We start from the raw sequence: 13,250 nt of genomic DNA on the forward strand, positions 1-13,250 counted from the left end.
CTTAAGTGAGGCCTGTTACATTATTTTAAAACAACCTTCATTGCTCAAGATTACTACCGTACAGCTACTTTAATAAATGATTTTGTTCATACTATACAAAGAACATTGAAATAGTAAAGTGGGGATGGCAAGATGGCTCAGCATGTAAAGGCATGTCCTGGTGTTCACTCTCCAGGACCCACATGATGGAAAGAGACAACGGACTCTCACAAGTTGTCCTCTAATTTCCTCATGTGCTTTGTGGCATGTGTGTGCACACAAACACACAAAATAAGTCAAATATAAAAGTAAATAAAAAATAAAGCACCAGTTAGAGAAAAAATTTTAATAATATTAAATAGGTTTTAATTTCTAGTCCCTGATGAAATACCACATCCCCTCCCATATAAAGGATAGATCATTGTTACTTAATTATAACAATTCTGGAAACACAGCTAAAATATCACACATTTAAAGTTTGCCAAAACAAGCTTCATTTAGCAGCCGGATGGACGTCTCCATGGCTAAACATGGTATGTGTCACTCAGCACAGTGAGCTCTCTTTCTAAATGCAGACTGTTAGCTTCGTAATACAGTTCAAAGTTTTATTGTTTTTTAAATAAGTTTGTTTTCTCTCCCTAGGGTTATAGAAAATGGAGAAAAAAACCGAATGACCTATCAGAGCATAGCGATTGTTTTTGGCCCCACCCTTCTAAAGCCAGAAAGAGAGACTGGTAATATAGCGGTCCATACTGTGTACCAGAACCAGATTGTGGAGCTGATTCTCCTGGAATTAAGCACTGTCTTTGGACGTTGACTCTCTGGAACAACAGCCTGTGGAATAGATGTTGGATTCCGAGATTTCAAGTCTTATATGTGGTGTGTTTCGTTTCGGACCAAGCAGTGACTCTGATCTTGCACTTTCTTGAGTGTCAGAGAGGAAGAGGAGAGTGGAGGCACCAGCTGGGCCTCGCTGGCTGCTTCACTGCAAGCTGTGACTGTGAACGTGGATTCATGTTATCCTGGATGCTTGCATTCCGTTCTCTGAATACCAGTAAACATCAAAACTCAAAATTCTAACCAGTCATGCACACTGGATAATTTGGTTAGGACAGCCATGTGGGTCCCTTGTGGTACTGTCCTTACTGTCTCCAAACTGGATAATGTAGATTCCTTCTCATGGTTCGTAAGCTCTTTACTTGGTACAATGATACTGTCAGTTACTTTAAAAATGCTCTTGGGCATTTAAGACAAATGAAGTTGATCTATTTGAAACCTGTGTATTGCTTTTTTCAGGGTGTTTGCATGAGTGGCAGTCTTAAGCTCTGAAGCTCATAACCCAGATAGAATCCCTGGGTGAAGGTTTGCTGTCTAATTTACTGTCTCACAGCATTCTTGCTAAATACCTTAGTTGTCTGTTGGAGCAGCACACTGACAGGACTTAAAACACTGTGATATACTGGAGTTCTGGTTAGTCTAAGTCAAATCAGGGTATTTGGTACCTGTCTTGCTGTACTGAATTATAGCTAACAATCCTTATTATATTTAGTGCCATATTGAGTTTTTGGTATGACCCTGTGGAAACAGACATTGTTTGATGTAAGTATGGGCTAAGGACCTAATATAATTTACCTTATGTATATAACTGTGTTGTATAGGCTCAGAGTACATCTAACTCAATGTTTCTAATCAAGACATTGGTAACTGTTTCCATGAATTGCTTCCTGCAGACAGAGGCCATTATTTGGGAAAGTTAAACTGTGCACTTTTAGGTTTTAATTACGTTTATAGGCAGACCACTGCAATGAAAATGGTACTGGGAGATATTGACTTACTAAATAGTGAACACACTACAGGAACAGCTCCTTAGGTTATTTAATATGTACAGAAGACATTAGGAAAATCATTTCAGAATTCTAGCCCAGCTTCAATAGTGGAAACATGTAAATTGGATGTTGGATAGAAAATGACACTGCAGATTTGAGTATTTTCTTTTTACATTACTAATGTAGATTGATTTGTACAATAAAACAGGGTTTGGAAGGTTTTGTTACAAGGAGGCATGGTCTGTTGAAGATTTTTAAATGTATTTTTCTAGATTAACTGCTGTATATGAAATGTCTAATCTAATAAAGGAAGCTACAATATGCTTAGAGTTTTTTTTCCATTGGAAATGTGCATTTTGGTTCTTAATTTTGTTGTTGTTTTGTTTTTATTTACTGACATACTTTTATACCTCATTTTAGAAAATCAACCAAATCCATATTTCCTGTGGCAGATCTGCTTTTCTCACTTCGTGTGTTTTCTGTTCTTCCTGTACCAACATTTCCCTAACACCACGCACTTCCTCATCATCAGTGTTTGAAAGGAAATGATTTCTGATCATGATTCTTTTTCCTAGGATTGCATTTATAATTTCCAGATTGCCTTCTTGGGGAATAATCTGTGTGTGTGTGAATGATCTGTCCAAAACCTTTCTAAGTCTTGTGGCTAAGATATTGTGTGTATTGTTGTAATCTTCTTAAATAGGTAACAGATTGAGCTGCTTGAGAGCTCATGCAGATTCCTTTGAGTGGGGAGAAATTCTAAACCAGAATGTATAGATCTGAAGATGCCATTAATAACACAGTGTGCTTTAGGGCTCTTGTGTCTTGACTGTGTACCAGGAAATCAATTAGACTCAAACCTATGATCTGTGGTGTTCTTTCTCTTGGTGATCATGAACATGTCAAAGGTTTAAAATTGTCCTGTGTTTTTTGTTTCAAAGTACATGTGTGTATGCAAAGTCTTTAATGTTGTATTGGTCTACTACTAATAATTGTATTGTAATAGTGTATGTACAATGAGATAAGTGTCTTGTGCTTTCATCCTTTGTGAATTAAAAATTAACGATTGTTTTTGTAATAACAAAACCAGTAATATTTTCCTTTCTTGACAACTTGATTTTTTTTAGCAGAAAATATATTAAAAGCTAAAAATAAATTTTATTAGTGGAATTTCATTTACTAATAGACCTTTCTTCAAAATATCATAAAAGAGACAATTGAAAGGAAAAATATATTTAAATCACTGTTAAAATTCTAGTTAGAAAAATATTTCCTTAAATTTTGTTTCACTGTGGTATTTTATCTTTTACTCTGAAGACTATGAAATAGCCCTGAAAAGGTGTTATGTTTTAAATGGAGGCAAATCTAATTTTTTTCTTTTGTGAAGATTACAAATAAAATCACGAATTCAGCCAGACTTCAAACTTAGTGGTGAATAGGCTATGATCATACAAATATATATATATTTACATATATATGTAAGTATATGTATAGCTATTTCCCAGAGAAGTGAAAACTCACCAAAACCAGTAGTGGCCAATGCCTGGAGACCTGTGACTCTTTTAATGTCAGAACTTGCATCTTTGAAAACTACGATATTGGATAGTTAATTAGTCTGCTGCAGCAAAAACATTTAACTCCATTCTTGTGCCAAGAGTGTTTTTTTCAGTTTGTGAGAGAAGCTTCTAATTAAAGTAAACATGGAGTTTCCGATTAATACTAATTCTGCAGACATCGGAATAAGAATATGCAGAAGTTTGCAGAATACATAGAGGGACAGCCTGTTCTTGCTGCTCTGGTCAGATACATGTTCCAAAGCACCACTTGGACACAAGACTGAAAGTGCTCAGGAAGTAGAATTTTGTGCAGTTTACCTTGTGTCTAAACTTCAACCCTCAGCTCTGATCTGAAATGCAGTCAGAAAATGCATCTCCAGTTTATGACTAGAAAGGTATTTAATATGCCTGCTGTTTGGTTTGTGTCAAAACAGTGTTGGAAATGGGGCACAGTTTTGTGTTTTGTTTTAACATATTCTAGTATAATAGAGTCCTTAAATGTGACTTTTAGTGGGGAATGAAAGAGGAGGCCAGTGGGCACAGAAAACCAGCAGACTTATAACAGGAGTGATTTGAAGTTTCTAGGAAATTTGTGAGCTACAGAGTCATGCGAGTATAGCCAAACCGCATACTGGAGAAAGGCGAGGTGCAGGGTGCCTGGTGTGATGGGCTGTATCACCAGAGCAAGGGAGTCTCTTTTGCGCGTGTGTAGACCAAGGGTAGTGGTGAATATATTGTGCTTTCACACATTTCCTTATGTGACCTGGCACTTGAACGATCCCTTTGATTTCCGTGCCCACACATAGTGCTCACACAGCACTTGCAGAACAAGGTAATGATCGGACATAGCAATACACACTTAGAGACAAAGGTGTCCTTTCTCTCCTAAGTTCTTCCCTTATTTTACTTCTTGTTATTCTGCTTAGATAAGCATGCTTTAGTAAAGATGTACTGATGTTGGTAGCCAGCTCTTTCAAACAGTTCTAACACTTGTGGTTCTTGGCAAGTGGCATTGAGACTCATCCAGAACCTTACACTGTTAGTGAGCTCCATAGACACTTCAGACTGACACACGAAGCTGAGGTTGAGCACCAGGGCCTCTAGCTGGAGCCATGGTTCTGCCTAATGTCCAAGGTCCCTTTGGGGCATTTTAAAAGTTCACATTTAGGCAAGAATGGTGAGAAACTCAGTCTCTAACTGATAGATCAAAGGCTAGTAGGAGCCTTCATAGTCACAGGGGTTTTGTCTGCTTGTTTTAGCAGATGAGGAATCAAGCCTGGATTGCATACGAATGCCTCAGATGATAAGTATACTCAAAGTCTGGGGCCAAAAGGAACTAGTTTTGGTCCCCCCAATAAAAATCTATTAAATATAGCCACACATTCTGGGCTGTTCAAAAATTATTTTAATTAACATTTTATATGATATATTTTGATCACATTTTGCAATTCCCAAATCTTTCCACCTTCTTACACTTCAAAGTTAATTCTCTCTCAAGAAAGAACAAACAATGAAAATCTAAACAACCAATACTACAAAACAAAACAAAAAACCCCACCAAAACAAAATTTAAAATGAGCAACAATAAATTTCACATTGAGTTCATTTTAGTTTGGCCAACTAATCCTGGCCATGGAAGCTGCCCTGAAGTGCGCTTGGTATGTGGATGGAGAAAACCAGTTTCCCTTTTCCCAGTGGGATTCAATTGCAGATAGCTTCTTAGTCAGTGGTAGCACCCTGTGTCTACTGCCCCTGCCCCGCCCTGCCCTGTTTTCCTGCTGGGGCCCCTTCTTGGCTTGAACACTTGCAGGTCTTGTTTAGGTTGCCACAGTCTCTGGGAGTTAATATGTATCTATGAGAGACTTTTTGAAATCATCCACCACCTCTGGCTCTTAAATCTCCTCTTCTTCATAAATCCCCCTCTAAAGAGACTGCATAGATCTGAGCCCTGAGGGGTTTGATGAAAACATCCCATTGGAGTGCTCCAGGGTCCCTCACTTTATTTATATTGTCCGCTTGTGGGGCTCTGTTGATTTCCTTCTGCAGTAAGAAGCTTGTCTGGTGAGGGTTGAGCAGTGCACTCAACGATAGGGTTTAGCAGCATGTCATGAGTCATTGCTATGAGGAACAAGTTTTGATTGTTAATTTAAGATGGTCTATTTGAGTTATATTGTGCTGTATTCATGTCATGAGGAGTCATTGCTATGAGGAACAAGTTTTGATTGTTAATTTAACATGGTCAATTGGAGTTATTTTGTGCTGTATCTATAAGTGATCTCTATGTTGGGGATGCCTGAATCCTTGGACAGTGCCAGACTATATCCTACATTCACATACAGTTGTTTCTCATCTGTAGGCTTTATATTCGTGGATTCAGTCAACCATTGGTCAAAAAACTCAGGTAGCAAATATTTATGTTTTGTAAGTAATCAAGATGATTTAAGGTATATGAGACTGTGCATAGGCTCAATGCTGCAGTACAGTAAATGCTGCAGGATTAAGGGACTCATGCTTGTATGGATTTTTGTCTCTGCTAGGGAACAGTCTTAGACCTGATCCCCGTAGGTATGGAAGGATGGGAGCACCGATTTTTCCACTGTGCCCTGCAACATTGCCACACACAACCTGCACTGATTCCTTTGATCTGTTCTTTTCACTGGGCATTTCCTGTGTGTGTCTGCACTTGCGCTCAGGGGCCATCATTAAGTAAACAAAGTTAACTTGAAAGCAAACACTGGTAGCAGCAGTTCATCTGATAGCCCAGATAACCACTAGGTGAGCTAATGCACACAACATGGGTTCCCCAGACAGAAGGATGGCCTGTGTCAGGTGGGATGGAGAGTTCCCCTTCCTACTCAGAACAGTGAATAACCTTATAAGCTGTCTTCTGGATTTCCCATTTAATGTGTTTGAACTACTGCTGCACAGCCGCAACAATAGTCATGGGAGAAACAGCAGGAGAGAGGAAGGATCACTCACTCTAAAGTACATTTAAATATGACCAGAACTCTGTGTGTGTGTGTGTGTGTGTGTGTGTGTGTGTGTGTATAACTTGGTCATTTTGTGGTCTTATCAGGCTCAGATAATTTTACATGATATTGAAATTCTATTCTTTTACACATTGTGCTCATTATTATTATGTAAATGGTGGGGTAGGGCCTGCCTTCTATTTCTCTTCATTCAGGGTACATAGAAAATAACCAACTTCTCCCTCTCCCTCTCCCCATTCCTCTCCTTCCCTCCCTCCCTCTCCTCCTTCTACCCTCTCCCTTCTTCTCCCCTTTCCCTAATTCCCCTCCCCCACCCCTCTGTAAACAGAACTCAGGGCTCTGTTCATATTCATTGATGTTCCTGGACAGACCAGTGTGTGCATTCGGCTCGTTAGTGTGTGATAGGCTTTCACTTAGTTCTGTCTTAACAGAGCTGCCCAAATACTGTAGGTGCTAACCACATATGAAAGTCCTTTGTGGTTTAAAAAAGCGTGTCACTCTGCTGCTTCATGTCTACAACATCACCTTACAGAAACTCTTGCCTGCTGAACAGGAAGCCCACATGCTACTTTGAGCCTTTGGCCCTTAAATTTGTTTTCTGTCTCTGTAGTTGTAACTAAGCCATCTGAATACAATCATACTGTATTTGCCTTTTTTATGACTGGCTTATTCATTTCCTCATGCCTTTATAATTTATTATTTATATACTATTTACAGTATATTGATGGGCTCCTATCCGCTTATAGCTGAATAATATTTTGTTATCCATTGTCTGTCTGTCTGTAGGCAAAGTGGTTTATCTTGGTCACTGTGGACGATGCAGAAGACAGTATAGGTAACCGTAGACTTAAGACTCATCCTAGCACTTGGTGGGAGGCAGAGCAGGAGGATCTCTGAGTCAACAGCCAAGCCTGTCCTACAGAGTCAGAAACAGCTTTGTGAGGCCCTGACTAACAACAGCAACAGAAGGACTTGTGGCAGTGGTGTGGAATCTGACACCAGAGATAGCAAGATAAGACAAACTGAGCTTCACAACATTTTGTGTATTAAAAGAAATCAACGAAAAGGGGCCACAGCAAGGAATAGAGTATTTACAATCATACCTGGTAAAGAGCTGATACATAGAACTAAAACAACAAAAACCCAGTTTAGAACAAGCCAAGGACTGGAATATGGAAATAGGGGATGGTGAACGAACCCATGAAAAGTAGCCCGGCATCTGGCCAGAGAAGTCAGAAGAGAGACAGCTCACACTACTGCTCAGAAAAGTGTGTGTGTGTGTATGTATATATACATGTACAGACACACATGCATATACATATATATATATAGAAAAACTGGACCAATTAATCCCCTATCGAGGATGTAAAACAGCTGGCATTTCGAAGGGCTGTTCTCTCAACTCCAGTCACAGTAATCACATTTCAGATGCCTAGTAGTCACATCTTGTAGCCAGCATTATTTCATCCTCAGAGAACATTCGAGAAGATTAGTAGCGAGGAATAAACAATTATGATTTGTTTTTTCCAAATTCTTAGATAACAAGAACTAAGGGATAGAATGTTTGGTCCTTGTCTGAGTTTAACCTTAGGAAGGGAATACAGTTAAGTAGAGTTTCTGAACCTAAGGACCTGCCATAGCATGGGCCTGAATATTGGGGCTGTCAGAGTAGGCAGAATGTGGTGTGATTTCCAGCTACATCTTTATCAAAATTGGATTTAAAATACACTGAAATTGTCTTGAAAGAAACCCTGTTTTAAGGGAGATGGGCTATACCGTGAGAACTGTGTAACTAAAGCTGTGTTACAAGATTATTCAAGCTTTAGTGTGAAAGACCTTCTGAAATCCTACTTAAGAAACTCTGCAGACCTAGTGAGAGCCTTGGGCTCTGAGCTGCCTTACTGAGCCCTCTGCAGACTGCACTGACGTACTGGAGATGGTAGGAAGGTCTCTAGATGCCTGACTTCCAGACATGAATAATCGAACATCGCTGATATTCTCAAAACAAATCACTGAGTCTGCACATGACTGCACCAGCTGCTTGCCAAAGTGTGGATTAACAGCTTCAGGAAGAGTTCTCAGAACAGGTGGGCAATTCATATTTTTGTTTTTCGTCAAATTACTATTTGGTTTATTTTAAGAGTGCAGGCCATGTGTTTTTCAGTGGTAATACTCATGCATAGTTAACATAGTGTTCTAAAGAAGAAGCTGCTGTGAACATACTGTGTAAGAGTTTTTTGTTTTGTTTTTTTGTTTGTTTTAAAAGGTTTATTTAGTTCATGTATGTGGGTACACTGTTGCTGTCTTCAGACACACCAAACTGTAATTGGATCCCATTACAGTTGCTTGTAACCCAACATGTAGTTGCTGGGAATTGAACTCAGGACCTCTGGAAGAGTAGTCAGTGCTCCTAACCACTGAACCATCTCTCTAACCCACGGATAAGGTTTTTAAGTTCTCAGAAGGGAGCATAGGTCCCTTCAGTCTAGCTTACTGTGCTTCAGTTCAGACAGATCTCGGGGAGGTGGCTTTGCCCTTTCATGAAGTAGGTTCAGCCCTGCTTCTCAGCAAGTGCACAGAGACACCAAGCTCTTTGTCACCTTCTCCCTTCCTACTCTGGTTCCCATTAGTGCTTGCTTTTTCACAGTCAGTTGAGTGGCTCCCCTGGAGGCTGTTTGGGACTTCCTGGTGACTGTTCAAAGTGTCATTTTTCCTGGATAAGATAGACTCCAGTGACAGAGGCATGGGGTGTGAGGGTGTCAAAAAAACCAACACCACCACATTGACAAACGAGATTATTTCTGTCAAGCAAGAATCCCAGCATCCTGGCACAACAGTTCTGTGTATTCTCTGAATCCAGCCTCTGGTTAAAGAGCCCAATCTGAAGGAACATCCTGACACCTAGCCACACGATGTTACTGACCTGTGGTTATACCCTGTCTCCTGACCCCCTGAGCTTGGCCAGTGGTACTGGCTGGACATCCTTAGACATCAGACTGTGTTTGTCAATGCTGCCAGCAGGCCCCGTCACCATCAAGTTCCACAGAGCAAAGATCACACAATAAGAGGTGTCTATTTTAAACCACCCGTCCAGAAACACCCATGTAAGAAACTCAGAGCACGAAGCAATCTTCCTGGAAACCGCCTTACTGGACAAATTCTGGACCTTCGTTTTGATATTTAAGTGTAAAGCCTCCAAGGCTATAGAAGCGACCAGAACAACATTAGTGCTCACGTATTTCTGCTAAGGGTAGGGATGGCTGCTGCACTTCCATCAGGTTCATGACAACCAGGCTTCAGTTGCTTTTTAAAAATGTCCCCAGAGCCAAGCATGGTGGCCAACAATTTCACAGAGCTCCGGGATGAAGCCTCGTACTGGAGAAAATGCTCTGAAGGTAAGAGGATACACTAGCTATGATAACAGCCAGTGTGTGGGTCAAAGTGGGAGGGGCAAGGAGGGACCAAGAACACCAAAAACAAGCCGTGGGGTATTCTAACAGTGCACAGACAGCGCCAGGATACACCGATGCTGACAGGAACCTGGGTCTAGTCTCATCTCAATGCTTTGGGATAAGTAATTTTGCATAAAACGAAGCAAAAATAGTGTCAAGGACACATCCAGAAGTAGCTGAGGAGCAGAATAGGCCATCAGTGGAAAATACCCAGGGAACTGTAAGTCACAAGTGTAAACAGTAGCACACGTATCTAAGATTAGAAATGGACTGGTAAGAAGGCACAGCAGGTAAAAACCAAGCCTGTGGTCCATGTGTGCTGTATCCACAACAGAATCAAGAGTGATTCTATTTTGAGAAACAGAAAACATCTTCACAGCATTGAAGGCACAAGCATAGTATCTGAAAGTGAATATGAAGATTTTAAAGTAAAGTTGAAAACCTGAGTTTTCTTTTAAAGATTAAAAGATGCATTGAGATGTGCACTTTGATCTTCATGTGGGTCCTTGTCTTAGTCAGGGTTTCTATTCCTGCACAAACATCATGACCAAGAAGCAAGTTGGGGAGGAAAGGGTTTATTGAGCTTACACTTCCACGTTGCAGTTCATCACTAAAGGAAGTCAGGACTGGAACTCAAGCAGGTCAGGAAGCAGGAGCTGATGCAGAGGCCATGGAGGGATGTTTCTTACTGGCTTGCTTCCCCTGGCTTGCTCAGCTGCTCTATTACAGAACCCAAGAGCACCAGCCCAAAGGTGGAACCACCCACAAAGGGCCCTCCCTACTTGATCACTAATTGAGAAAATGCTCCACAGCTGGATCTCATGGAGGCACTTCCCCAACTGAAGCTCCTTTCTCTGTGATAACTCCAACCTGTGTCAAGTTGACACACAAAACCAGCCAGTACAGTCCTGAACACCTGGAGTGGGGGCTATCCCAAAAGCTGTTGTTTACATGTGGGATATGTTGTTCTAGCTGGGCTGCCCTGTCTGGCCTCAGTGGGAGAGGAAGCGCCTAGCCTCTCAGAGGCTTTAAGTGCCAGGGTGGGGGACACCCAGGAAGGCCCCACCTGCTTAGATGAGAAGGGGAGGGAGGGGGGAAGGATTGTGGGAGGGGTTGATCAGGAGGGCGGCAATGAGCAGCAGGATGTAAAGTGAATACGTGAAAAAAAATTTAAAAAAACATGACATTGAGAAAAAAAATTAAAAAAAAAACATGACATTGAAGAAAGGTAAAATAAGACAGAAATATGTAAAACCAAGGCAAGCAAAATAAATGTTAAAGGTTTCTCAAAGACATTTTACTGAAATTGTAAAAGAAATATTTTAAAAGAATACTACTAACCTTGACCTCAGTAATCAAGTGCCAAGGTCTAGTCTAGTAAAATCAATGAGGAAAGAGAAGCGAAACTTGTGGACATTTACTTGAAAGAAACACTTGATAGCCAGGGGAGGTCTATGAGTATATGATTTTAAACGGTGCCTTCTACCACATGAAGCACAGTGGTATAGTTAAGATTTCCAAAGAAAGGCAGGCAAGGATTTTCTACCTAGAATTCAATTTCAAGGGCATAAAGTTGCTACTGATTAAAAGGATGTTCTTGCAATGAGCCCCACTCTAAGCCTAAGTTACAGAGCATACATACTAAACACCATAATGACACCTACCTCAGAAATGATTGAGCCAGGCCTGGCGGGGCATAGCTCTACGAAGGCTGAGGAGGACAGTCATAAGTTTGGAAGCCAACCACAGTTATATAATAAGGCTCTCTCTCTCTCTCTCTCATAAACACACACACACACACACACACACACACACACACACCTACCTGATGGTTGATGTATAAGCTTCCCACCACTACAATTAAATACCCAAGGCCTTAATAATAATTAATAATTATAATAATTAATAGCTTATGAAAGGTTTATTTTGGCTCAGGGTTCCGGAAGTTCTTCTCCACCATTTGGAAATCATATTAGGATTCTGGCAAGGGCTATACATCTTCTCAATAGCATGTAAGAGAGCAAACTTTCCCCCAAAGCCAAGCAGGACTCCATAGTTCCCCTCAGGGCGTACCTCCACTAGGTTTTACCCCTACCCAAAAGCATCGTCCCAGAGGCCAGACTTTATACAGTGTCTGGGGAGGATACTCATATAAATCATAGACCTTGAAAATGAGATAGTTATTTAACTGGTTATATAAGTCAGAAGTTGATGAGGGAGAAACTATGCTATATGCTCTTACAGAAATGAAAATGCTGGGCGGTGGTGGCACATGCCTTTAATCCTAGCACTTGGGGGGCTGAGACAGGCGGATTTCTGAGTTCGAGGACAGCCTGGTGAGTTCCAGGACAGCCAAGGCTACACAAAGAAACCCTGTCTTGGGGGGGAAAAAAAAACCAAAAAAAAAAAAAAAGAAAGAAAGAAAGAAATGAAAATGCTGTACTGATTTTAAAATGGATATACAAACTTTTAATGTTTTTATCATCATATTGGTGTTTTCTATCTGGTGTGTAATACATGCAATTGAGCAAGGGGAATATTTGGGCTTCGTTCGTATTATGTGTGCCTTCCAAAGACACGTACAATAATGATCAGCTAAGAGGGAGTCCCTAGCACCCACATTTTGAAGTCCACTCCTCATTAAATAATAGCACAACTTATGGCCATAACGCTGACTGAGGCGTGGAGCAAGAAGTGACAGGTAGATGATCCTTCAAGGCCTGGTCTCAGAAAAGAGGCTACTGAGGGTGCCGAGGCTTTTGTCAAGAGTGCCAAGAGACCAACTCGTTTGAGTGCCACCAAACAGAAGTGGGGCGTTCAGCTTCTTCCACAGCAGCTGCAGTCGCTATGAGAGGATTGGTCACCTGCCTTGTCATGCTGAGCGGGAATCTTGTCATCTGGTAAGGAAGGGAAAAAATTCAGATCATCCTACCGTTGTATGTACTAGAGACCAATGGCTGATGAGGGAACACAGCTGCTGATGGACAAGGGAGTGCGAGTCTTAGTAAGACTCCACATCTGTAGCAGTTGACATCACTGCCAGTTGGCCTGAGTCTGTGGAAGCGCCAAGAACCCCGCCAGAAGTTTTTTGGTGTGTTTTTTTTTTTTTTTTCTATGAAGTCACAACAAGCCGAGCTCAGGTATGCATTGTAAGGCAAACCAATACATGTGTGACATTAGCAAAGAATCCTTCATCATGAGATCTTTCATGTGTTTCCTTTAGCAAAACATCCTTTCACCTATGTCTACTTCAGAAAAAAACGCTTTTGATATGACTTTCCAAAAAACTGGAAGTTTCCACTTCAGTATCAGACTTATATATCATTTAGAAACAATGTCAAAGGTCAAACTTTAGTTATTTGGCATTTTACTACATGTTCCTATCATCTGCACTCTTTTGTTGTTGCTTTTGTTTGTTTTTGAGATGATGTCTCACTAGCTTTGGCT

At 40.8% G+C, this 13,250-nt stretch overlaps 1 protein-coding gene across 6 annotated transcripts in view; it reads left to right on the plus strand.

Moving 5' to 3' along the window:
* Positions 1–2,961, plus strand: part of Arhgap12 (Rho GTPase activating protein 12) — a 105,285-nt gene extending 102,324 nt beyond the window's left edge. For all 6 annotated transcript variants that reach the window (XM_052156287.1, XM_052156286.1, XM_052156285.1 and 3 more), the window contains one exon: positions 622–2,961. In XM_052156287.1, coding sequence (XP_052012247.1) covers positions 622–796 — 175 coding nt within the window. In that variant the 3' untranslated portion in view covers positions 797–2,961. The remainder of the gene's footprint in view (positions 1–621) is intronic.
* The last annotated feature ends 10,289 nt before the right edge of the window (positions 2,962–13,250 follow it).

The sequence above is a fragment of the Apodemus sylvaticus genome, chromosome 14 (genome assembly GCF_947179515.1).
Source record: "Apodemus sylvaticus chromosome 14, mApoSyl1.1, whole genome shotgun sequence".
NCBI classification, from domain to species: domain Eukaryota; kingdom Metazoa; phylum Chordata; class Mammalia; order Rodentia; family Muridae; genus Apodemus; species Apodemus sylvaticus.